General features: G+C 37.8%; 1 protein-coding gene across 1 annotated transcript in view; it reads left to right on the forward strand.

The window, feature by feature from the left end:
• The window catches only part of LOC118419001 (protein SDA1 homolog), a 131,844-nt gene that overhangs the window by 78,689 nt on the left and 27,020 nt on the right, over positions 1-26,135 (forward strand). The window contains exons 12-19 of the mRNA XM_035825209.1: positions 3,911-3,980; positions 6,301-6,404; positions 10,889-10,946; positions 16,146-16,204; positions 22,995-23,071; positions 23,563-23,660; positions 24,030-24,106; positions 24,740-24,860. Of these exons, the coding sequence (XP_035681102.1) occupies positions 3,911-3,980; positions 6,301-6,404; positions 10,889-10,946; positions 16,146-16,204; positions 22,995-23,071; positions 23,563-23,660; positions 24,030-24,106; positions 24,740-24,860 (664 nt within the window). The remainder of the gene's footprint in view (positions 1-3,910; positions 3,981-6,300; positions 6,405-10,888; positions 10,947-16,145; positions 16,205-22,994; positions 23,072-23,562; positions 23,661-24,029; positions 24,107-24,739; positions 24,861-26,135) is intronic.

Here is a 26,135-nt window from a genome sequence, read left to right on the forward strand (position 1 = left end):
CCTGAACACCAAAACACAAGATACTGAAACATCAAATTCTGCTGCAGTACCTACAGTAGGAAAGCTGCCAGGGGCTCCTAAACCTAATCAATTCATTGATGGGACAAGGACAATCCATCCATAGCTTCTTGAACTATGCTTCTAAATCATTATACAAACTTTGAAATGTTACCAAAAAACTTGCCAAAGGTAACTAATCCTTCCCAACAGAATCCAGTTCTTCCCACTTGTCTTTTACAGCTTCCTCTTAGCTTTGTACCACTCAAGCCCAAGGGTTCACCTTCATCAATCAACTGAATCCTTCTGAAGCTTCTTAATCCCTGACCTACGTTTTTCCACCCTCTATTAACCCTACTAATCGCACCATGTTGCCTCACGCACTTACACACATGGTACCCATGTGTGGAGCACATTTCAATAAGTCTTTGCATCAAGAGAATACCTTAGTTGACCCTTTCTGGTAAACTGTGACTGCAAAATTGGATTTGTGTTACCCTTTACTTCATAATTGGACTATGATGTAAGATTTGAAATTGAATGATGTAAAAATAAACCAGAAAGGTAAAATTTTCAAGCAAATACAGAATGTTAACCTTCACATAGTCTGGCCTAACATTTCTACCTGGAAGGGTAAACTGATTTAGTACCTTTGGACAACGAATTATTTTCAAAACTGCAACTAGTGTGTGAGTTTACATTCCGCCATACATTGTACATTGTGTTCCTTTGCTGTACTACTCTTAGCAATGATTAACCAGTAACTAACTTAGACTTAAATTAACCAGTAACTAAGGCATATTTTCATTTTTTCCTATTGTTACAGTGTGTTTTTGAATACTGACATTGAAAGAAAACTGTCTTTTGGGAGAGGTTTGCAAAAGCAGTGTCTTTTTTTCTGGTGCAGTTGTTGATCTAACAAACAACTACAACAATCCAATAATGTCACTTTTCATAATTGTTTCTCTAACTTGACACCTTGGAAACATTTACAATCTGGATCAGCCTTCTCTATGACAGGTTAGCCAAGGCATCAAACTTCAACTTTGAAAGATTTTATGCATTTGTGAACCTGACATGGAACAGGCATTGTACACAATACAGAAATATACTTCTCAGTTTTATATACATCTTCAATGACTTCAATGACTTTTGGTCCTTGCAAGATATATATACCAACATGCAACCTGGCAAAACATATCTCTATTCTGTTAAGTTGATATCATTTAGTGTTAATGGTATTATTTTGAAAATGGGGTACAATGTCCAGTACTAGTGGTTGAGTTTCAGGACTCGAAATACCACCTGCATATGCAGATTAGTGCAGGTAAAATTGGAGCTATTTTCTGGTGTCTTCCTGCCCCTAACCTGCACTGGTCCATGTACTGGGTTTTATTCATAAATGTCCTATGATGTAGGTGCATGTGGATTGTTATTAGCTGCATTGACTGTTAACATCCATTGGCATAATACCGGTCGGTTTACTGAAATTTCTCAAGCAATGCTAATTTGGCAAATGATCAACGCATCATTTTCTCCAGTTACATGTTGCTGTCACAGCTTACCTTTGCCACTTCTTCTGTGTAAATTTTTTTTGTCTCTCTGGTCCTGCTAAAAACATAATATCGTAATTGGAACACACTGCGGAATTGCACGGAGAACGGGCGCGTGGTTGGAAGGGGGTGCACTATACCGGTCGAACGAAACACGGCACAATTAACTGCCGCTATGTACATGTACCTTTATACATCCTCTGTTGTTCCTTTCTTTCCTGTTAGTAGTTGCACAAAACAAAAATCAGCATGAGCATACAAAAAGTCATGAGAAAATGGGCGTATACTGACAAGAATTTTCATTTAATTTTGATCCGTCACAACCGCTATGACGTAAAACTTTACTGCTGGCCGTAGCATTAAAAATGGCGGGAAAATGGCGGCGTACGTTCAATTTGACCCATTCAGCCGTAGATCCGGGCGATAATGCAACGGTTCCTCACACTTTTACACGAGTTGTAGGTCACCAAAAGAAATTCAAGATTGCTGTGCCGTGAGCACATGTGATTATTATCTACAAATCTGGCAATGAACGTGACAGTGTGTTTGTCCCACGACGAGCTCGCCTGCCCCGAAAATGACCTGAAAACTTTTGGCCTTGTTGTCTTCGAATGCATTGTTATCGATGCTTTGTAAATTATGTATTGGACACCTAGATGTCTGAAGTGTGCATACCTCAGAAATAACTATTGTTGCATGTGTAGATCTCTTTAAGTTCAACTATTTTTAATCGACCGGTATAAGGCTTATGACCGGTATTATGCCAATGCATGTTACCACCTATAGAGTACAAAAGAAAAAAAATAGCAATGGTTCCTGGACAATTTTAGTATGATCCATACTTCCTTGATTAAGAGTGGTGCAGGTAAAATTTGTCTGGTGCAGGTAATTTTCAATGTTACCTGCACCAGTGCATGTATGCAGGAAAAAGTATTTCGTGCCCTTAGTTTCTTTCAATTGCAGCCTTTGCCATAGAAGGCTACCAAAGGCATCAACCATGCATTAGTTTTGTTTTGGAGCAGTTTCTGAGCTGACATGGTAGAGATACTAACAGAAACAGTTTGCCTGCAAAGCCTGTTCCAATGTCAAAATACAGTTACTGTAACATTTACCCTCTGATCATTGAAGTGTAAAGAATGATGCGCAAACTTGACTTTGCATAAAAGCTCAAAGTTTTAGTAATGCCTTTTCAAGTCCAAGTACATCAACAGTACATCCATCCTTTCCTTAGCTCAGTACAGCTGTCCAGATGATCTGTAACGATATGCCATCTTACATTTGTTTTCACGCTTAGTTTCATCTCCTGATCGATATGCAAGACAAGAAATTGGCAGTGGCACATTTTTCAACTTCGCTTAAATCCAGCAGTTACCAGTGACATGCAATCCTAGGTGAAACGAGCTGTCAGGAAGAGATTAGTGATTTAGTATGCTGTTTCTGTTCTGTGTATTACCTGAATTAATCTCTCTCAATGAACCCATTTGTTCCGTCGCATTCTTAAGAAAAGTAGTGTTTGAAAGGTGGATGCTTCTCTCAAGTTGTCAGTGAACCCAGCCTGTCCATATGTCAGTGTCTTGAACCGACCATTAGGTGATGCCAGAGTGTATTTTCTTGCTTTTCTCACATTTATAAGTAGAAAGCAAAAGTACATGAAAACAGAAGGCTAAAAAAAACAAAAACAGAAGGCTAAAAAATTGCATCTAATATACTTATCAAAACTCTTAATGTAATTAATATGTATACCCAGGTACAGGCTAACTGTGTTAGAAACTGTATGCCAATGGATTATAAATGTGCATCTAAATTTTTCAGCACCATTAAATTCTATTCTCTTTATCAAATATAACAATCCTTTTAATTTTTTAACAACATGTCCATTTTTGCCAGAAGGAAACCAATACCAGAGTCTTTTTTGTTACGCTTTTGAAGCCGAAAGCCATTTTTTCAAAAAGCCATAAAAATTGCTGTGAATGCTCACAGTGTCCTTTGATTGTTCATGGAATACATCACATTTATCATCATTTGACAAGGTCTTACTCCTTTCTGAATGTACAATATAATGAATTGACAAGTGCAAACTTAAAAGATTGGCAAGTTTTCTGGCTCAATTGTAAACCACATAATTCACAACTGTTTACACACAGTACTACTTCTGCTAGCAGGATCATAATGATTGTACCTGCTATACAGAACAGACAGAATGGTGAATCTTTGGTGTTTACTTACAAATATAGCTCAGCTTGTAACCCTCATGCATTTTCAGAACACATGGTGGCTGCTGATGTTGCAAGTATCATGAAGGAAAAGATGTTGGTACTTATCAATTCCTCCTCATTGTATGCCTCAACTTTTTTTTACAGAAACACAAGAAGAAGAAGAAAGCCGAACCTTTCAACTTCTCTGCACTTCATCTTCTTCACGATCCACAAGGTAAAGTTACCAAAAAGTCAACAAAATGGGAAAATGATTACGGAATCTCCTACCTAGTATTACTTATTGTAACTTTCTTCATTTGTTTCCTTTGTTTCAACAGTGATAATTGCATGTGTAATAAACCTCCTGGCAAGTGAGATTATTCATTGTGAAAAGGCATGCATATGTTGTAGGTGAGGGCCAGGAAAATGAAGGTCAAGTTCTATCCCCCTAGCAAGGTACTGCAGCAGAACGATTGATATAATATGTTCTCTATCTACATGTGATGGTTTAACATGCATTGGCATAATACCGGTAGTAAGACTTATACCGGTAGATTAAAAATACTGGAACTTAAAGAGATCTACACATGCAACAATAGTTATTTCTGAGCTGTGCACACTTCAGACATCTTAGGTGTCCAATACACCATTTACAAAGCATCGATAACAATGCATTCGAAGACAACAAGGCCAAAAGTTTTCAGTATACTTTTTTTTAAATTTCGGGGTAGGCAGCTCGTCGTGGGACGAACACACTGTCACATTCATTGCCAAATTTATATAGATCATAATTACACATGCTCACGGCACAAGACGAACATGATTCAACAACAATCTTGAATTTCTGTTGGTGACCTACAACTCATGTAAAAGTGTGAAGAACCGTTGCATAATAGCCCGGATCTACGACTGAATGGGCAAAATTGAACGTACGCAGCCATTTTCCCGCCATTTTTATATCTACGCTAGCAGTGAAGTGTTACGTCATAGCGGTTGTGACGGACAGAAGTTAAATGAAAATTCTTGACAGTATACGTCCGTTTTCTCATGACATTTTGTATGCTCATGCAGGTTTATGTTTTATGCATTTACTGACAGAAAAGGAAGGAACATCAGAGGATGTTTAAATGTACATAGCGGCAGTTAATTGTGCCGTGTTTCTTCCTACCGGTATTTTGTACCCCCTCCCAACCACGCGCCCGTTCGCCGTGTAATTCCGCGGCGTGTTACAATTACAATATTACGCTTTTAGCAGGACAAGAGTGGCAGAAAAGTTACACAGAAGAAGTGGTAAGGGTAAGCTATAACAGGAACATGTAACTGGAGAAAATGATGCGTTGACAATTTGTCAAATCAGTATGGCTAGAGAAATCGTCGTAAACGTACCGGTATTATGATAATAGATGTTATAAACCAATGCTGCATTCTATTATAGGACTCTTAAACATGTGGTAACTGAGAGACGAGTATATTGAATGATATTGATTATGCAAAATTACATCATTAATGAGAACATACTAGAATTCCTTAGTATTCAATGATAGGAATTTCATTCTCCTGGCATTTGGAAGTAATGGTGGACATTGGCATGGGCATGTATCATACAATATAAATGCATGCGTGCAAATTAGGACTTTGTTTCAACAGGATTTATGAGGAAATGCTACAATTATGGCTTTCTTTACTAAAACAAGACTTTGATACTTTGAGCTAGTGTTCTTTGGAAGGTGAAGATGCTTATCTGATCTGATTTATGCAAATGAGGACCTTTTTTGCATAACCAGTGAGAAACATTCACCCAAAAAGGTTAACGATGGTGTATGAATTGTATAAGGTTGTGGAATTTTAGTCTTGACCTGAACTCAGCCTGTCAACATCTGCAAAACTCCTAAAACAAAATCATGGATTCAGAAGCTGTCATTGCCAGCTGATCCTGATACCCTGGCATTGGCAAGGGTGTGGTTTATGTGATTGTGGTGTTTGAAACAGTTTGAAGGTCATGACTTTTTACATAACCTTGATGACTAAGTACAAGTTTTTGGTGCTAAGTGATATTAGTGTTTTGGAGAGGCACTTGATTTGGTTGGTAATGGAGTGATAGAGGCTTGAAGTCAATGGAGTCATCACGGGCAAGGTCACAGAGTATGCTTGCTGATCTGAAGTAGAAGAATTATTTAGTAATTTGCTTGATAACTTAAGGTGGAGCCCAATTTTCCCCTCATTGATTAGCTGCTCTTTTAATTCCCTCTGTGCTACAATTAGTAACCTGGAAGTAACACATGGAATGTCTGAATTAGTAATTCTTCAATTTTAGGATGATCTTCTTAAATATATTGTATGCCAATTATTTTGAGTGTTGATCGTCACAAAGCTAAGATGGAAAATTCCATCGCATGCATGTATGGTAACGTTCATACTACACTTATTACCATCATCACTTATCACTCATCATCGCAGAACGATGGACATCCAACAACACACATTTATCACAGCGTACCCCTAGCTATGACTATCATGTTTCTCATTCTGTGCATTTTTTTTCTTGTGAGCTACAGACTTTGCAGAGAAGCTCTTCAAGCAGCTGGAATCATCAACAGAGAGGTTTGAAGTCCGACTGATGACCATGGACCTCATCTCTCGTCTGATTGGACTACACCAGGTACTCCTGTAGCTAATGTTGCTTGAATATGATAAAAATTGGAAAGAAATTGTGATTTGGGATCTTTTCTGAATACAGATTGCCATGTTTTGATTGAGCTATCCTAATACATGTACAAAATTCAAGATGTCAGTCAGGACATTGTTTGAATCTTGTGACAGAACTTTAATTTTTCTAAAGTCTGCAAATAGTATCATGGAAAGCCAAAATATATGATCACTATAATATCTGTAGCATCACGACGAGTGATGCTTGAATTACTGTGCAGAAGAAATCTCCTGGAATGAGGAAATTCCCATCCCACTAGCGCCTACTAAACCCCAATTTACAGCTGATGTATTGAAGTAACTGAGGCAGGGATTATGATGCTCGTAGATTTTGCCTCTAGTCGGCAGAATTACTGTGTTTTCATATTACCCCTGATCCAGGTAGCCATTTCTTTTAGCATCATCCGTTTAAAGTACATTCCTTTCAGGTAATACCATATACGTCATTACTGATCATCTCCTAATGCCTTTCTGAGACCAAAGATAGGTTACCATTATAGCCGCTACCAGGCTCCACATGTTGCTGAAAATGGTGCAAGTTGGCCAAATAGACAGCTAGCACACAAGAGAAGTTGTCCTGCCAAGAACTACAGTTGCCAATTGGTTTTGGCCGTGCCCCTTTCTTGTGTTGTCTGTCTATTTGGCTAATTTCCACTTTTTTTCCAGGATTTAAACTTTTGTTTAGCATAATTACAAAATTTGTAATTCTAGCTGGTACTCAAAATGACCAAAGCAACTTGATGTATGAGAGAAAATGACCAACAAACCCCAGACAAATTGAGAAAGATAAGAGGCATTGTCCTAAGTAATGTCTACAGCCTTAGAGTCTAAGCAGAACAAATATTTCATAAAGAACTACAACCCTCAACAGAGCTATTATAAAGGTAATAAGTGTACATGTACCTTCGGTAACTATTTTCCTAAGTTGGCTTTGGATGAATGTGCTTCAGGCAGAATTTGCACTAATTGTACTCGGGAGAGGGTAATGATGAATTGGTACTAAAATGGCTGTATGCCTGGGGATAATTCAAACAAGACTTTCACGGGTACTTTGTGATGAGAGACAAGAGTTACTGTAGCAACAGTAGCAAAATAATGTGACTGTCATTAGTCGCTTGATCTACCTCATCTCAAAAGCTCTGCTTCTTAGATTGATATATTACATTAGACATTGTTGAGTTTATATAAAGGAGAGCTAGAAATGTTTTAATATACGCCAAAGTCGAGTTTGCATCAGTCTACTATAGTTCAGGGGTCTATCACCATTTGAACTATGATGTCATTGATCATGATGTTTAACAGGTTAGAACTTGAGCATTTGGAGTGTCTTAAGTAATATTGAAATTGTAGTAGGCATCGTACTATTCTAAGATTAGCTCCTGTTTAAAAGATTTGACTAATACACTGTAGTTTCTGTTGTTTTGATGTTAAGTATGTACTCATTCTGATTGGCTTTTATCTTTTGTGTGAAAAAAATAAAAAAACTTGGTTGACAAGTATTTCTTACCTCTGCCACTAGTGGGGAAAAGTTCAACCTCATTCATGTGATATATATGTACTAATATTATATATATGTTGCAAGCAAAGAGGTTTAAATCAAGAGACCTTCAGATGAAAAGAAAGGCTGACAGTAATGGGTTGATCAGAGCCATAACAGACTTTATTTGTTGTTCTGCCATCTATTATTGATAGAACGAAAGGTCAGGCATTCATAACTACTGGATGTGCCTTGTGTACATAATCTACAAAGTCCCAATTTAATGTTCTGTAATGTTTATTGATGTATAGTGGAAGTTATCAGTATTATCAGCATTGCTTCCTTTGATAAAAATTTTTACCAGACATTGCTCCTGCAAATTTTGTTCCTTGCCTTTGTATCTACATGTAGCCTGTTTATGAAGCCTTTGATCAATCTGTAGTAATGATGTGACTACGTGAGGATGTACAAAAGTTCAACACATTGACTTTGCATAGATAGACTTGGTAGACTAAAAAATGAGGTCACATGGATGTACAAATGTACATTCCAATTTTTTCTCTTTTGGCCACAACATTTCGATTTCCTGGTTTTAGTTCTTAAATTCAAAAGATTACTGTTAATGCTGAACTGGAAGAACAAAATGGAAATAGAGAGGGGAATGTCTGGGTATGGCTTAATGCATTGATATGCTCAGTTGTAGTGAGTGATTACACAAATGATAGTAAACTAAAATTCAAGTATTCCTCCAAGATATCTGTTTTCATGTTGACATCATGTCAGAGATTGAAATATACTTACTTTGAAATATCTGAAAACCAAGAGAATAATTTAATGTTGCCTTGATCAAGATCCTGGACTGAGGCTTGACATAGCTCAGAACCATTTATTTAGTGCATAATTGATACCATAATAGTTTATGTCTAAAGTAGAATGCTTTCCAGAGTGGATGAAGGTCATGACAATGCATGGCTTATATCAAGTCATTTTGGTTTGACAGTTTTGATGTATGGGAACAGGAAGTCTTTCATGTACATTTTTGATAGACTGCAGAATCGTACACTAGCACCGATATTGACCCGTCTTTGTAAAGAAGACAAATTTAGTATATTTCTTGGTTAATTGTACATTGATTGATGGTCTCACTGTTATTGACCAAATTGATGACAATGGTTTTGAAAATGATGCATTGTGATTCAAAAGGCCACTATTGAGTCAGACTGCAGATAACCATTGAAATAACACTGCTTTGATACCTACATTCAGGCTCCTACATTTCAATACCTACCAGAAAACTACAATGTAACTTCAAGTTGTTGTTTAGTTTAGTTGGGGCTAATGTCCTCTGCTGGTATACATTGCGTATTGCATAATAAACTGTATATCCTTTTCTCTAAGACAAAATTATGCATCGGAGATGTAGCATGTTCATCAATTGCAAAGTGTTGTTGACCTTCACATACATCCAGTTTTCATCTTACTTCTTAGTGTTTCTAATCTTGATACTTCCAGACTTTGCTAAGATTTTCCCTTTCATATGCAGATCGCTGGCGACAGTAATCTTGTCCCTGACATTGTTGTCGTCTAGTGTGTCTCCTAAGCCTGAAGCGCTTCCTCTCACATAATCCTGTGTAATATTGCAAAAATGATTGAATATGACACTGTTATCCTTCTAATCTTTGGAGTCCATATTGGAGGTCGGTGATATGTTCTCAAGGGTTAGAGCACATCCGGCTCTGTCGTCACAAATTAGAAGCAAAGGGGCACCTGCAGATGTCATCACAGTATTCTGTTGTCTGGATTGACGCAGACGCCAGTCTGTAGCGTCTGCTGTTTACAGCAGAGCCACACTGCTGACAGCGATCTTTAATTGAAAGCCCAGCAGATCCCGTGCAAGTCAAACCAAACTTCCAATTCATCTGTCACAAAGTTTACCCGCAGATCTGTCAGCATCTCTCACATTCCATTCCAGTGCCAACAAGATTATACACAGTTGGGTAACGTTTAGATTCCTTACCATTGATTCAGAAGCAGTTTAAGTACAGTAAACTTTGGAAAAGTCAAAGAATTTGACAGGAAGCCAGATGATGTTTTCAAGTTTTCAGGAAGTCTGACATCAAGTATTTGTTTACTTTGGAAACAGAAATAGGAATTGCATTTGGCATAAGAGGCAGACGAAACACTTTCCTCCCAACATTGAGCAATGGACTATGCAGTGACTTGAGGTCTGTGTAAAAAGAGTTCAAGCCTTAAACTCATCTGACCCTGGCACATGCATGTTACGGAGACTTCTTCAATAGACCTCTCCAGCAAGAAATCTCCAGGATCAGAATATAATTTAACTGTGATTGATAAAAGTACCATGAGCCAGTTCTCTAAAAAAAATGCACTCATTCCCCTAGACGTCCTCTTAAATTTACCAGCAGGCCTGAGACTAGACAAAATATCATCAAAGACACCGAGATGAAATGATAGCAATAAATGCAAATTGAATGTGGTTCTTTTTCAGAAGACAGTCATCAAAGTACATACCTATAAAGTGCAAAGATGAAAGGAACATAGTTCCAGTTATGATTTGCCCAGTGATGAATTGCTCCCTAGGGGATTTTACTAGCATTAGTCTTTTTTGTAAAGCTGTCAGAGTACAATTATGTAGTTTCATGTCTAGATCTGATTGATCGTAACTGTATCATCCTTTCTTTTGTTTTTTATTGGCAGTGGCCTTGTCAATCAATCAATCAATCTATGATTGTGCAGGCCATAATGTTCCCAGAATATCATGTCAAATTGTATTTAATGATATGGATGTAATGTTACATTTTGTAGCAAAATTTGCTTTTTTTGGCATAACATTCATTGGAGCTTATCCTAAGAACTGTTTGGCCAATCCTTTGCTGTGTCCAACACTTAGCTCAGAGATTGGTTACTGTTAGAATAACTTGTTTTTCCTTTTTTTTCAGCTTATCCTCTTCAACTTCTACCCTTTCCTGCAACGGTTTATGCAGCCCCATCAGAGAGGTACATGCATACGCCTCCTGTTCTTTCATATATATATTTTAAAGAAACTTTAAAATAAAATAAGTTCACTGAGTATAGACTGCAGTGTGTGTTGATGCCTTTTGCACCAAACTATAGAAGTCAGAGATGTGTTTTACTCGAAATTTACAATGCTGCATTCTGTTGCATCTGGATGCTGCACTTATGCATTATGTGACCACCCAATGTAAGACTTCAATGTAGATGTTGAAAAAGACCCTAGGCTTCAAAGATAGTTTGGCTGGAATTACAAATTTAACATCTCAATCCTGGATATAGGAGAATTCTTGTACACAACCAAAATTAGAAAAATTCTCCTATATCCTATATTCTACCAACGTGATGAAATTATTTTCGGAAGTAAGACAAGAATCTTAATTCCGGGTTGAAAACTCTGGTACTTGACAATATTGCTACATTTACTTTTTGTCATTTTCTGAGCTGGTCCTGTCCACTTCCATTAGTTTATTGGTCATTTTGTACACTGTGCATAGATGCACATGCTAGCATTAACTTTCGCAACACTGCTCAATAGATTAGGATGACAGGACTGGGAAAGTCATTTCCTTGGCAAACTGTCTGAAATGGAAATGAAGGGCATGTTATGCCCAATCAAATGACGGCATGTTTGTATAACATGATTTGATCAGGTGAAGCTCAAGAGCAGTTGTGCAATACCAGTCCACCCACGTATCCTTTTGATGCTCACAGAAAAATATTTTGTACAGAACAAAGAGACGGATGTCAGATGGGAGAAAGAGAGACATATTGAAATCTAATGGTATTGAGTATTTGGATTAATAAGGTTCCCCAGTGTATATGGCTTTGTTGTGTAGACACTAGGTCTGTAACATGAAACCTAAGCTGACAAAATTGTTAACTAGTCTAGGAAAAGAACGTTGAGAAAATTGTAGATAGTTTGTCAGGAGGTTATTTTTTTTGGAGTGTTTTTGTGTGTCTTTGTGTCAACATGATAATTCAAAAATCCCTGGGTAGATTATCTGATATTTTGTATGTGGGTAGGTCTTAATAAGACTTCAAAATGATTGGCTTTTGGGTCCCCTTGCAGTTTGTCATTGTATTGCATTGAAAATCTGATTAACCAGTTTTGATATGTTGTGGACAACCTATTTTTGGTGGAAGATAGTTCTTGTTGTCTCGTTGTCAAGAATTTGAGGCTAAAGGTTTTGAATATGGAGGAAAATCCTATTCAATTTCATCCTACAATATATAGAACCACAGCTATGCTCCTGTATATATAGAAATTCAAAGTTGATGAGGGTGTTATAACAACATTATGGTGAAGAGCATGTAATCTGTGGAATTAAAAGTATAGGATAACAAAATAGCGTGTCCGTTGCGCTTTGTAAATCAAGTCTTGTACTTTTGCCAGCAGCCCTGGGGCATATTTTTCAGCGTTTAGACTGCATAAATCAAGATCAAGATTCTTATAAGCTTAAGCACCCCTGTAGTTTTGCTAACCAGATATTTATACACCATACACACAATGTAAGTTATGATAGCTACCCGGTGAAATCCCCTGGACATCTTTAAGGACGCTGTTGTAAATTTGCTAACAGTCTTTTGCCTATAAAGCTTCAGGGATACCAGAAGGAACTTTATCGTACAAGAAACAGAACATAAGCAGAGGTAGACTGGGTTCAATGTCTTCAAAAGGCTTATCCACAGCATAGGATAGGAGAAATTTGGGGTTCCAAATTTTCACACTGGATGAAATCTGTCATACCATGCCTTGCAAATTGTTTCTTGATCCTTGTTTTCCCTAGAAATCTGTTCCCTTTGGGTGATGATTACATGGCAGTTCTGTACACACCATTTTTGACTGATTAAGAAGGTAAACCTGAACTTTATGGAGAAAACATAACTTCAACAGTCCTTTTTTGTGCAGTTGCCATGAAACAAATGAGGTTTCATGTTATTGTAAGTTTTGGGGCTGTGATACAATAATACAACACTATTGTATGCTGCTGCAGTAGAACTGCATGTGCCTTATTAGTGTGATGAGTAGTGGCTGTTTGCTTCTGAATGATTTGATATTTTTCCATAGCTTACTCCCTCAAGTTGTATGATGCACAGCCAGATATAGGCCTATTCTGCTTATTCTCAAGTCTCTGACATGTCTGCAATTGATCCATTGATTGACATTCTTTCAGCTTTGATAATTTGGCCTGTTAGCTGTGCTACCTCTGTTAAACAGGTGCATGGTGTTTTCATTTCATCCAGTATTGGCAAGAACCAAGCACACTAATACCCAATTTCAATTTGCAAAAATAATTAACAGTATTTTTCAATTTCTACCTAACAACTGTCAGAAGTCTATAATGCATACGCATTGATTGTCAATGAGAAAATATGATTTGATTGATCAGATTCAGAGATCCTGCATTGGGAACACTCCATTTGATTGGTGCAGGGTGTATGCAACTTTGCTTAAAATGTGCTACTTGTCCTTTTAGTATCATCATCATCATCGGTCGACGTGATCAAACATGTTTGCACATGTTTACACACGACGGGGTTATACCGCCCCTTACGGGGTGACATACCCTTTCGTATGGCTAATTACAAGAGTATAAGTGGAAGATGGTAGCCATCTTTCACCATGTAAAAATCCATTGAGCAATTATGGGTTGTTGTCAGGCTGTTTAAACTTTTCCTCTTGCCTATCTAAATGCCCAATACAAAGTTGGTGAGAGGGAAAAGGTTCGCACATCGATTTCCCTTTAGCAGTCTAACTTACCAACCTACCAATTAGTTCAACTCAAGAGTGATTAATTCTAAAACTAATCACCAGCTAGTGTTAGCTGTTGGAATGTCAGTTGCTTCTAATGACGACAGGGTGTGAGTAATTGCAGCTTACACATTGAGTGCACAGCAGGTCCATTGTAGGATGGACCTAAGTGCTGCCTTTAGGCACCAAGGGAAATCGAGGTGACTGTTTGTAACTGAAATAAGCAGCTCTGACGCAGTTCTCTGATTGGTCATTGACCTTAAAGGATTTGGTTTGAAAGGTTAAGCTTGGAAGTTAGGAAGCTGCAAATACCCAATAGATTATGGCTCAGTACCTGGTTCCCGAATGACTGCAACTGACAGAATTATGACATGATTGGAGTCAACAAGCTTTTCTAGCTCTTTAATCATTCCAGGAATTCATTTACAGTTGCAACTTAAGAGGTGAGAGCGGTTACTGTTCTGTAATGAATTTTAAACAAAAAACGATCGTTGTTAAATCATATCTGTTATTAGTCTATTAGTTTAGAAGAATTCAAGGAAAGCCAAGACTGTAATTTATGTTCTTTCTTTGTGCAATTTAAGTTTATCTCTTTGTGTGCATTTGTAGTGCATCTTTATGTTTTTGCTTCTCAAAGTCTGTTGCCATAGTACATCAAAAGATTTGAAAAAGTAAGGAGAATAGACCAATCCCATAGCCCCACCTACTTCAGTCAAAATGAAAAAATAAGAAGTATAAGCTTAAAAATGTGATACTTGATGGATATGCATCTATCCTGTTTAGGGCATTGAGTTTAAGGAGTGCAGGGTGTTAATTGCCATTTCCTCTTTGCATGGACTGCTAATTGTGATAGACCATAAGAAAGATTAATTGCCCTTTGTTGGATATGAGGGCCTGTCCTTGGTGCTGAACCAGTGACTGTTATTGTTAACCTACTCTTTAGTTCATAGGGGACTTACATCACATGCGCAAATGGCCACACATGGCCTTATGGATGTAAAATATATGAAATTGATTCTCCCACGGATCGAGGGCATTAACTTTCTAAAAGCTACATTACTATATTGGATGTAATGTGGGGTCTTGTCTTCTCTATTCTTGCCTGGGAAATGCACACCTGAAATACACTACACCCAACCCAACCAGCAACTATGAATGTTATGACAAATTCACTCATTGATTTATCACAAAACACAACTGTTATCCATGTAGATAAATCAACTCAGCATGTTTTAACTTCTCCTCATGTTTCCCTGTATTATTAATGGCTACAGCAGGACCTGCTTGTAGGATATTTGTTTTTGTGTTGTTCCTTGTTAGTATATAACTGATCAGTTTGCAAGAGTGCTCATTACTATCAATCCTACTTAAGTTTTCCAGCATCAAGGCCAATCAAAACATGGCTGTATACTTATCCTGAGGCCTTAGAGTTGAGCATATGTGGGCAACTGCAGAACTGTGTGTAACCACAAGGGGGTTTCTTCTCACTATATCAACCTACAGATTTATATCTCAGCAAACCCCAATCACACCTTACTGAAGAAATATTCTGATTAATTCTAACTCTTATCAATGAATGACAGTCCTACGCCAAGCTGTAAGGACTATAATCAAGAGTAATTTATATGTAGTCTAAATCTTGACACACAACCTGGCCCTGTCATTGACTTATTTCCCTTGAGAGTTTTGGTAATTACTTAGTATCTGCTGCACATACAGGAGATCATACTCCATTATGATTATGCCAGAAGTATTATTTGTAGTTCATCCTTATAATCTTGGCAGTATAATCTGTGTGATTCACAGTGAATTTCCAAGCTTGTCATTAGTCAGCAAACTGTTTTTTTGTAACCACAATGGATCACATTTGTACTAAAACTAATGTGTTGCATATAATTATAAGTGTCTGGATTTTTTTATTTCCACTCGCATAGAAAAATACAATTTAATATAAGGCCTAAATGAGCGGTAGTATCATCATTGTGATATGTTTAGCACATGGAAGCAGCACCACATGCATTACATGTATAATGTACTTGCATGGACTGCAATTTAGCACAAACATCATTTGGGCTTCTCCAACTCAACCTTCTGCCTTACCATATTCAGTACAAATTTGCGTAAAATGTTTTTGCACGGAGAGAGTTAGAATGCAATGGCCTACAATGCACTGATCAAATGGCATGTCTCAAGAACAAACTACAATGTATGTCATGGAAGCTCATATGTGTTGGTAGTAATAATAGTAAAATGTTCAACTTTTTTTACAACACAAAGGTATACAGGGATCAAGTTTTCCTTGTGTTGGAAGAAAGTTTGCCATTGTACTCAGAACAAACTGTTACAGGTTTACTTTCATCATCTTACGCAATGTCTGAGAACATAATGTACTAAACTTTGTTCTTCTCTTTGTTTCCTATTTTGTGCAGAGGTGACCAGGATTCTACTCTGTGCTGCCCAAGCCTCTCATACCCAGATACCGCCTGATGTAAGTTTGTCTTCATTTTTAATAACAACCATCATCATTATAAACATTTGAAGACATCACTATGACAAGTGCAATTGTTAGAAACAGAGTGTGATCAGTTCATCTGATTCCTGAAAAAGATGTTTTTTTTCTTGTGCCAATGGAAAAAAACAGATATTTGTGATGCAGCAAAAGGAAGCTCGGTGGAGGTTCTGTAAAACAATTTGGGGAACTACATGTAATTAGAATTACAAATTTGATAAAGAAAAATAGACAATGAAAAGGTTCATATCTCCCAGCAGTATCAACGAATTCCAGCTAAAAAGTTGCCTCAGACTCATTTATGCAGTCTTTGCACTGTGCGCAACACTGTTATTAACCAAGTCGGTTCACAAAAGTGACAAACGACAACCAACAAAACAAATGAGAGCAATCTTGGAAAGCTTTAAACATTTAGAGAATGTATGGATGAGGATGACAGTGGTATTACATCATGTACACAATATAAGTCATGGAAGCATTGAACCATAAAAATGAGAAGTAATAGTGACATTTTGGAAATATGAGAACATGCTGATACAGTAGTTAATCATGATGTATCATATCTGTTTTATATGGTGATGAATTATCAGACACCACAGTTGCCTGCAAAGAAGTTGCATCTATAAAGCCTGTAGAAAATGAATATTTATGTAAACTGAAACCTCTGCAGAGTGAATTGCATCTCTGTAATGGTACCATAAAAGGCTGTCTCAAAAGTGACTGTAAAGTTTTGAGTTTTTATCATGTGGGGAATTTGTACATGTAAACTGGAATCCTGGCTTTTCAGAGAATATCAGACATGTACTACCCACTTTTATAAGGCCAAACTTACCTTTTGCATCGTCCTCCATAAGTCTTCGAAAATGAGCCAAGAATAAATGTGATAGTGAAGGAATTTTTGTAGGAGGTAATAAATTATAACAGCAAGTCAGTGCACTCTGTAAGTTGTGTATACATGTACAACTGTATGTGAATGCTCAGTCAAGTACAGTATGCATGAGCAGTCACATATTTCATGCTGCCATGCATGCTTGTTGACAACGGGTAACTGATTTGGGGGCCTGAAGTATTTGTAGTGTAAACTGATTCATACAAAATGCACTTCTTAAAAGTCCATTGCATCTAATGTTTCACGATTTGTTTTTAACTGGAAGACACAGTCTAATCCTTTTACGCTACACAATATATGGTACAGGTCGAAGGTAATGTTTTCCTTTCCTTTGATTCTAAGAAACAATATAAAATATAATATAATATAGTGATGTGAAAGTCATCTCCGTTCATCTCATAAATCAATGTAATTCAGAGGAATATGTCTGACTACAGCTTTTTTGCAACCACACTTCTAGTAGCAATGAATGACACATACCATTATATAAGTTAATTAAAGAATGTCAAGACGACTGTTATATGGATATTCAAGCGTAAGCAGGATGCAGATTAATACGCAAGCTCCAAGGAACTTATCTAATTAACTGCGATTTAGACTTCAATCTATCATCCTATTTTCATGCAAATGTAAAACAACCCATATTTTTGTTTTTGCAACACAATTTCCATTTGTATGCTACCTGGAAAATTGATTTGAAACTTAGTCTAATGAACTGTCGACATACTGTAAAACTTAGTTTTGATGTGGCTTTTGTTGTGAAGGACAACTTTGCAGAGTTAGAAAAATATAATATGTGGTGGCTTACTACAATATCTGTCCCAGCTTTAAAATTCATATCTTGCCAACTGTTGCATTCATATAATTGTTCCTGTTTGCAGGAATGTTTGTAGACTTTATTCAGTATGATCTTGAGGTATGTTTTGCAATCAAATACATGTAGCTTTACAGCTTAAATTGACCTGAATATTGATGGTACAAACAGAAGCATAGCAATTATGAACATAATAAATCGTAGGAAAAAATTAAAAGGGCAGATTTGATTTCCCTTGTCCTTTGTAACTCACCCTATTACTGATGGAAAGTTGATGTCCAATAAAGGGTAAAGGTAGGTGAAGGGCACACATGTAGGGTTAGCTTCCCTGGTGGTGAGATTATCCCGGTCAGGTCCCTATATGTGTGGAACACAGCTTCATAAACTTGTAAAGGCAGGCCATTTGGGACACTACTAATTGTGTTCCAGAATAAGGATTTTGCTTGGATAATCATTAAATTTTCCTGGAGAGTGGATAGGGACGAAATGTTTGGTGAAGCAGACATAGGGTCACCAATTTATTGCGGCGGATTCCCCTAATTACGCAGCTCAGAGATGTAGAACCCCTCCCGTAAGAATTCCCAGTTGTAGTGTGAACTGTGGAATCAAATCTACAGAGTTTTTGGGTGGTCTTGTGATGTGCAGTTTTTATTTGATGATCTTTCTTTTAATACATATATTACTATAATAACCTAGTTTGCATATTTACATATTACAGAAGAAAAGTTAACTTCCTTATGTATACTATCTCAAAGGGCCAAATGTAATACAGTAATGAGAAGCAACATTAGGCAATTTTGTGTAGTGTCCTGTGTCTGTGAGTATTCCCATGCAAGTTTGATCAGCTACATGTATGGCCGACATGGCCATGTGAATTTCTTATTTTCAGAGAATGAATTCTATAAAGATTTTACTAGTAAACCCTACTGGTGGTACAGTTTTACTGAAAAGATTGAACACTTTTGTGCCGATACACACCTCTACACACATGTAGCATATCCCTCTGTTGCAACTGAGCAGTCCGTCTTTCCTCTAAAGATGTGCTGTGAATCCAATTCTCATCATTATGAACTCTATAGGGACATTTCTGAATGTTAGAAGGGAATTAAGGACACCGTTGTGACTGAAGAGATGTTGAAAGTTCCAAAAAAACTACCAGCAATTTGTCAATGTCAGTGTTGGGTGTTTATTACTAGAAACTGCTGATGTTTGAGTCTTAGATGGAACAGAAAAAAAGATGTTTTTTTCTGGTGGTAAGCATTCAGGGAAAACAAGATGGGATCTTGGACAGGTTGATTGATTGTGGGTGCATTTTCCATGCCACAAAATCCCAATACGATTTTCAATTAGTGACAGAAAATGTTCTTTTTTGCAATGATGCAGAAATGTATCTAAAGCATTAAGATATGTTTTCTTTTTGCTTTGAACATCCACTAATTTTTTTACCAAAATATCAGTACTGGTAAGCCTAACGCTTAGCCTGGTATAAAACCTATTTTAGCTGCCAATTATCTTTGTCATTTTTCACCAGGCTGAATAAGCCATGACCAGTAGTTCTGATAAGCAAGGTTTACGTAATACTATGTTGTACCGATTTTCAAACCAGTCCTTATACAATGTACTTCTGTCAAACCCTTTACTTACCAGTATTAAGGTGTCTCAGGTTATAGTGCATTGTTTTATGCCCAAAGCAAATCTTCTTACTGGATATTACTATAAAATGCATATATGATCATGCGTATTTTGTGTCTTAGATCATTAAAAACACAGTTTTGGAACTCATGTTACAGGGTGGGTTTCGAATCCTTCCCATTTAATATGCATAACGGGCCTCCTCAACCACGGGACTGCCTTTCATGTTCCTTTCTAAAGACATGTACAAGGGAGTCTCCTAGTCTCCTGGTTACCAACTAATTAGAACCAGGAACTCAACTGCAAGGCTACTACTAGTTGAGCTACAGGGACATCCCTAGTCTAAGAGTTCAAGTTATCAGGGGTGTCAACCTTCTTTCTTTATGGTTACCAGCCATGGGGATAACATTACAAGTACTAGGGGAAATCTACGGCCGTTAATGCCAATCATAAAGTATCACCTGTGCTTCCTTCTTAGGAAATCATCAGGAGGTTGGTAATTGGTTATCCCATGATGTAATTGCTGCCACCAATGACACTACAGACTTGCTCTCATTGAAATGTGCAAGATGCTGTCGCCAGTCTTAATGAGTTGATTGCGGGCACCATCTTGATTGCAAGCACCATCAAATTGCGAGCAACATCAATTGATGCTTTCTTGATTTTCCTGCATTGCTGTTTTTTAAATGATTATTCACGATTTTTCTGGCTTTCTAAAGGTACAAGAAAGGAGTGTTTTCAGTAATTTCTAACCCACCTTGCTGAACAAAATGTTGTGTATATGTTGTAGCTATCTGTTACAATTGTTTGATACTTTCTAGAAAATTTTATATTATGTAACTTGACCATGTGCAAGAATGCAGACCAGTGTCTAAATGTCAACACATGTCCTCTCACTCCAAAAAGAGGTAGCCATGGCAACAACTATACATCCTTCTGAGGAAAAAAGCCTATTAGTGTACTGTTGCAACAGATTTCATACCTGTCTATAGTACAGAACAATGTGTCCAAAAAAAGCTGTCATTTTTTGGCAATGAAAATGGGGATCTTCCTCATGAAACATGATTTAAAAGTAGATGAGCATGGAAATGAGATGATCTATTTTTTATATTTTACACATTTCAATGAAATAGAGCCTATAACATCCTTGCTGCCATCAAGGCTGGGACATGGGTATCAACGGGGTACCAACGGGGGTCACTTGTCACCCCTTAGAAAAGTCAGCAGGAGACTTATTTAACAGTCACCATCATGGTGATCCAAACAAATCCAGGAAAATTGAGTATCCAGGAAAATTGAAAGAGGACTGCCATAAAGACAGTGCTAAGAATGTCCCATGGTGACCAGGAGGGTAGTTCCTGCAGGTATTACCTGTTGTCTTTCATTAGGAAATCAGTGGGAGATTGATCAGTCACCATGGTGATCTCACAGTGCCATCAAGAATGTACCATGAATGCGCCAGTTGTTATTAGGACCGGGAGGGCAGGTCCAACAGGCATCACCTGTCGTCCTTCATCAGGAAATCAGTGGGAGGCTTATGCAATGGTCGCCATGGTGATCCCATGACGTGACTGTCATCCAGACTGTGAAATGAATGTCTCAGTTGTTATCGTATTTTCTTGATTAAAGTACACACTTTTTAAAGTCCGAAAGTGGTCAAAGGCATTGCCAATTGGGTTTGCGTACGTAATTTGAGGTTAACGGCCGGACAATTTTAGACAGAAAAGTAAGTGGTCCTATTTCTTATGCAAGTCATGCACTTCAGTGACTCATCTGGTTCAAGATCAACAGAGAAGAGGTGTTTATTATATTGGAGTTTTGCATTTTAAGTTTCAGCCCCACAGATTTGTCTTCTGTTAACTCCAAAACGGGTGGGATGCATACTTTAATCAAGAAAATACGGTAATGGTAACCAGTAGGGTTCTAACACCCTAACCTGCCATCCTTCATCCTTCGTTTGTCATCAAGGGGATCCATTCAAATTGCTGCGGCCAGATTTTGGGACATGAATATCACAATAATCATCATTGTTCATCTGAATTGACAATCATGAAAATTAGTTCTCTTGATGCCAATTTCTAGCTTCGAAGGAAGGAGTAGTGTCACCAAATTTAAAGCCTTGATGAAGCTATGAATATGGCATCAATGAAATTGTATTCATTTAACTGTTCAATAGGTCATATAATTTTGTTTATTTGGAGGATCATAACATACTTTTATACATGTATGTGACAAACAAAATGTAGAGAATGTTTGCAAAAATTATTTGAACCAAATCTGCTGTCAGTTCCACTTTTAAATCCTAAACTTCTTCTAGATTCAGTTTTCATTGAGTGTCCCAGCAGATTTGACTGTTATGTATGTACTACTTGAAGGTCATGTGTGGTGTAGAGGTCTGTGCACTCTGCCACCTTTCCACTTCTGGGTCAAATTCCGTGGAGACAGTGGGCCCAAACACGGGCCAGGGTCGCATTGCTCTTTTGGAGGGCCCCACGCAAAGCCAACAGCCGAATATGTGAGGAAGTTTTTAGGTATTGATCTCAAGCATCAAATCTCTTCGCAAAAAATACCTCAATACGCATCATTCAAGAAGAGTAAGGGTCACTTGGTGTGTTTGCCGTTGGTTCAAAACACAAAAACCCCTGCAAACCTGCATTGCACCAGCACTAGGTGCTCCAAAAAGCATCATGATTCACCTCAGTTGAGGGTGACTGATTTACCTGTAGGGTTAAACTTAATGATTTACCTGTAGGGTTAAACTTAATGCACATATATAAAATCACATTATACATACCCAAGGACAGAGATTATCCCCACCTATTTGTCATTGGTGTTGACGTGGTCTTATCACTGAATACATTAAATGTATAGTCCACATTGTGGAAGCCTAATGCACAACCAAGGACAAATGCCCTATTTGCAGTACATATTGATGAGTCCATATCTTTCTATGCAGTAGGCAATGTCTGAGTCATTGGCAAACCTGGCAGCCCCTTTTCCACGTAGACCTCAATGTAATCAATCATCTGGTGTGGCTGGTGGAAAATGCGTATTGATGGTCACACAAACACCAGTTGAAGCTGGAATGTTTGTCACATGTCACACCCTGCATCAAAACTATACATTTTCAGATTTGGCTTCCCTATTATGACAGTTTTGTTCTCTACAAATGTGTTGCCCATGGGTTATAGAAATGAAGATGAAGACCACACCTATACACCTGATAAAAATGCCCTGGTGCCTTTTTTTAGAAACAGATATTAAAGATGCATAGTGTACTTGCAAGTCTTATACATATAGTTAGAAAGAATTGCTTCACAAGCATATGGCTTTGATGAAAGCTAAGCAACACATTCAGCCCCAAATTCACGAGCAGCTCATGACAACCACTTTATTTACCTATATTTACCAGTTGTTTTTTGTTTTACCTCCAGATCCTACAGCAGATGTTGATGACGGTAGCCAACAATTTCATCACGGAGAGAAACTCCAATGAAGTCATGACAGTAGGGTGAGTGTTGTTAAACTTTGATAAATGATAGTATTGACATAGAAGCAGAATTTGTACTTTTGTCAGTACATGTCCATTTTTGTACACAAACTATTACGGTATTAGGTATACGACATAGTTTTTTAACTAAAACAGTACCAAAATCCAAGCATTTCAGCTGGTTCTCCTGCTTTCATTATCAATGAGATTGGTAGCTCTTTCCTTGAGGAAACGTCTAGAGAATGCTAGCTACATGTAGCTATCTTGTATCTGAGCTGTAGACAGTACAGAAGCTTAAGATGATATTGATCGTACAATCAGCTGTATTTTTATCCCACCGTCCAGGGCTTTACCAGAGGAACATGCAGGCATAATTGTCTGCCAGTGGATTTCAAATCCCCCGTTTATGTCTCTCCTCATTTTAAACAACTTCTGTGTCAGATTACTTCTGTCACAAGTAGTTTAGTTTCAAACTTAGTGTCCTGGTTGTGGGGCTGTTCTTCCCTCCACAGATTGAATGCAGTACGAGAGATCTGCGCACGAGCTCCGCTGGGCATGAGTGAGGATCTACTCCGAGATCTGGCTCAGTACAAAAACTACAGAAACAAAAGTAAGGAGGAAGGGAACCTTTCTCGGAAGCCTTGAAGTTTGCTTTATAAAGTTTCTTTTATACCATTGGCAAAAAATATAGGAACATGGAGGTTTGATTGATTGCTGTAGTGTACTAAACATTTCACCCTTGGTGGAAAGATAGGGATGGGCTTTGAGTACAGTCTTACATGAGTTATTCTGGAGCCATTGCACATTATAAGCTGACTACAGATGCACATCTGAAGTACTACGAGTAACAGATGACTGGTGTCTGTTTTTGTTATCAACTAAGCCTCTGAAGGTTTATGCTGTTCTTTCTTTCCAAATGCTGATGACATCATAAACAGCTGATTAAAGGAACTTGTTTCTTTTTGTACCCTTTACCCAGATGTGTTGATGGCTGCTCGCTCCCTGATTCAGCTTTACCGACAAGTCAACCCTGCGCTGCTGCACAAGAAGGATAGGGTGAGTACAACTTAGCAACTGTGTTTGTTGAACTCAGACTGTCTGCTTACCAGACTGTATGTCTACTGCCTGTCCTTGTAACTTTGTAATCTTGGTGCTCATGTCTGAAATATGATAAGAGAAAAGCAGGCAGAATGCCATATGAAAGATTCAAGAATTCAAAACTTTGCAATACGCAAGACAATGTCAGACTTGAGACTTGTCTGGACCATGGAGATAAGGCGTCATTGATCTTCCACATGTTGTATGACAGATTGTTTACTGTCTGAAGTCAGGAATGCTTCCATTGATAGGAAATAGTTGATTATTCAGTGGATTGTATGTTCTGTTCCAATGATATTCATAATTTGTTTACGTATCATGTGTTGTGCTATTTTACTTATTTTGAGCAATAACAACAGCTCATACATAATACACACACTTGGAAGGCTGTGTTCTGCATCATCTTTTGCCAACCATTCCTTGAAACAAGTACCAGCAATCCTCAGAGGGCACGCGATCTTGATGCAGGTTATGTTGATATTTGACCATCTATTGACCCCTGCCAGCAGTTTCAGCTCATTCTGCAGAAACATACACATACCAGATACAGGTCATCTCAGGTCACTGCAGATTGCATTTTCTCATGAACAGGGCAAGCCCACCGAGGCCAGTGCTGAGGCAAAAGCTCTCCAGTATGGAGAAGTGGATGCGAAAGACTATGTACCCGGGGCAGAAGTGCTTCCAGAAGAGCAGCCAGAACCAGAGGGTGAAGGTCAGATAGTTTCATACTTACAACTGAAAACTGTCAATACTTTTATTGGTTATACACTAACAAGCATTTTTTTATTTTATTGATTGCACACCAACTCATCCTGTTTCCTAATTGTTTCCCATTATCCAATGTATATGTTTTTGAGAAGATTTTGCTCTATCCACAATAAATAAATGTGAATAAGATAAGGTTAGATTGTCAAGTTATGGAATAAACTGGTTCAGAATCTTTTTTTTATCGTAGGTAAGGCTTAGAAGTATGGTTTTATAATAACTTTCCTGTGCTTTGTAGCTAAGATGAAATTAACATGACTTATAGCATCTTCCCAAAGTTGACATCTTGTCCTCTCCATGCTACAATTTGGCAAGTGTTCAAGCTTGTTCTTCCAGCTACTCAGTCTGCATCTGAAAGATAGAGTTCCATGATAGTTGCTGTTGATGATAGCATCGTTTGTGAGTTATTTTCTACTGACAAGCGTAATCCTAAATGCTGCTGACGCAGATATTTGTGCTCACACAATCGACATCTATGTGCATTGACGTCAATCAGTATTAGTTGTGCTTAGCATTTATATTTTTTAGCTACGTTCAGTAACCAAATATGGACAAGGCATTACTACTCATTAGAAACTAACATGAGAACTTCAGAGTTGATTAGTTTAGTCTACAAATTAAGCTCTTAAAGTTGCAAGCAGTGGCGTTTCCTGTGATGGCAGAATGCTGTCTCTGCTTGATATAATTCCTAGTAGTTTGTTGAACTTGTTTCCTTGATTTGAAGACGAGTTTGTGTCAGTTGGCAGTCAAGGCTCTTCAGGCTCAAAAGACTCTGTCTTCCTAGTTTGTTGCGCTAGAAGTTGTACTAAATCAAAAGTGTCAAACATCTTGCAGGAAATTATCTCTCCTGGCTGTCAAGACAGTAATATCCATGAAGCCAAACTTGTAAGGTAATATTGCATGGCTTCATGGTATCACCAAGCTTGATACTCTGTAAGTGTCTGTAAGTTAGAATGTCATTCTGTCAGCCATGTGGCTTGAAAGGTAGTTTTGCAGAGATTGTATGAGCCATTTTGCTGGTGGGATTTCCAAGGGCAAATGAAGGTAAGAATGTTGATTGTGATTCAGTCACAGATTGAGGATTACTGTGTATAAGTTTGTTTGTCCATACATAATTCATCGTCATCATTTCAGACCAAGGCATAGCATGGGATTAGCGATTGATCAAAAGAAGACTTTTCTGCGATACCATTTTTTTGGCAGCGTTACAAATGTTCGGCAA

The sequence above is a fragment of the Branchiostoma floridae genome, chromosome 7, assembly GCF_000003815.2.
Source record: "Branchiostoma floridae strain S238N-H82 chromosome 7, Bfl_VNyyK, whole genome shotgun sequence".
NCBI classification, from domain to species: Eukaryota; Metazoa; Chordata; class Leptocardii; order Amphioxiformes; family Branchiostomatidae; genus Branchiostoma; species Branchiostoma floridae.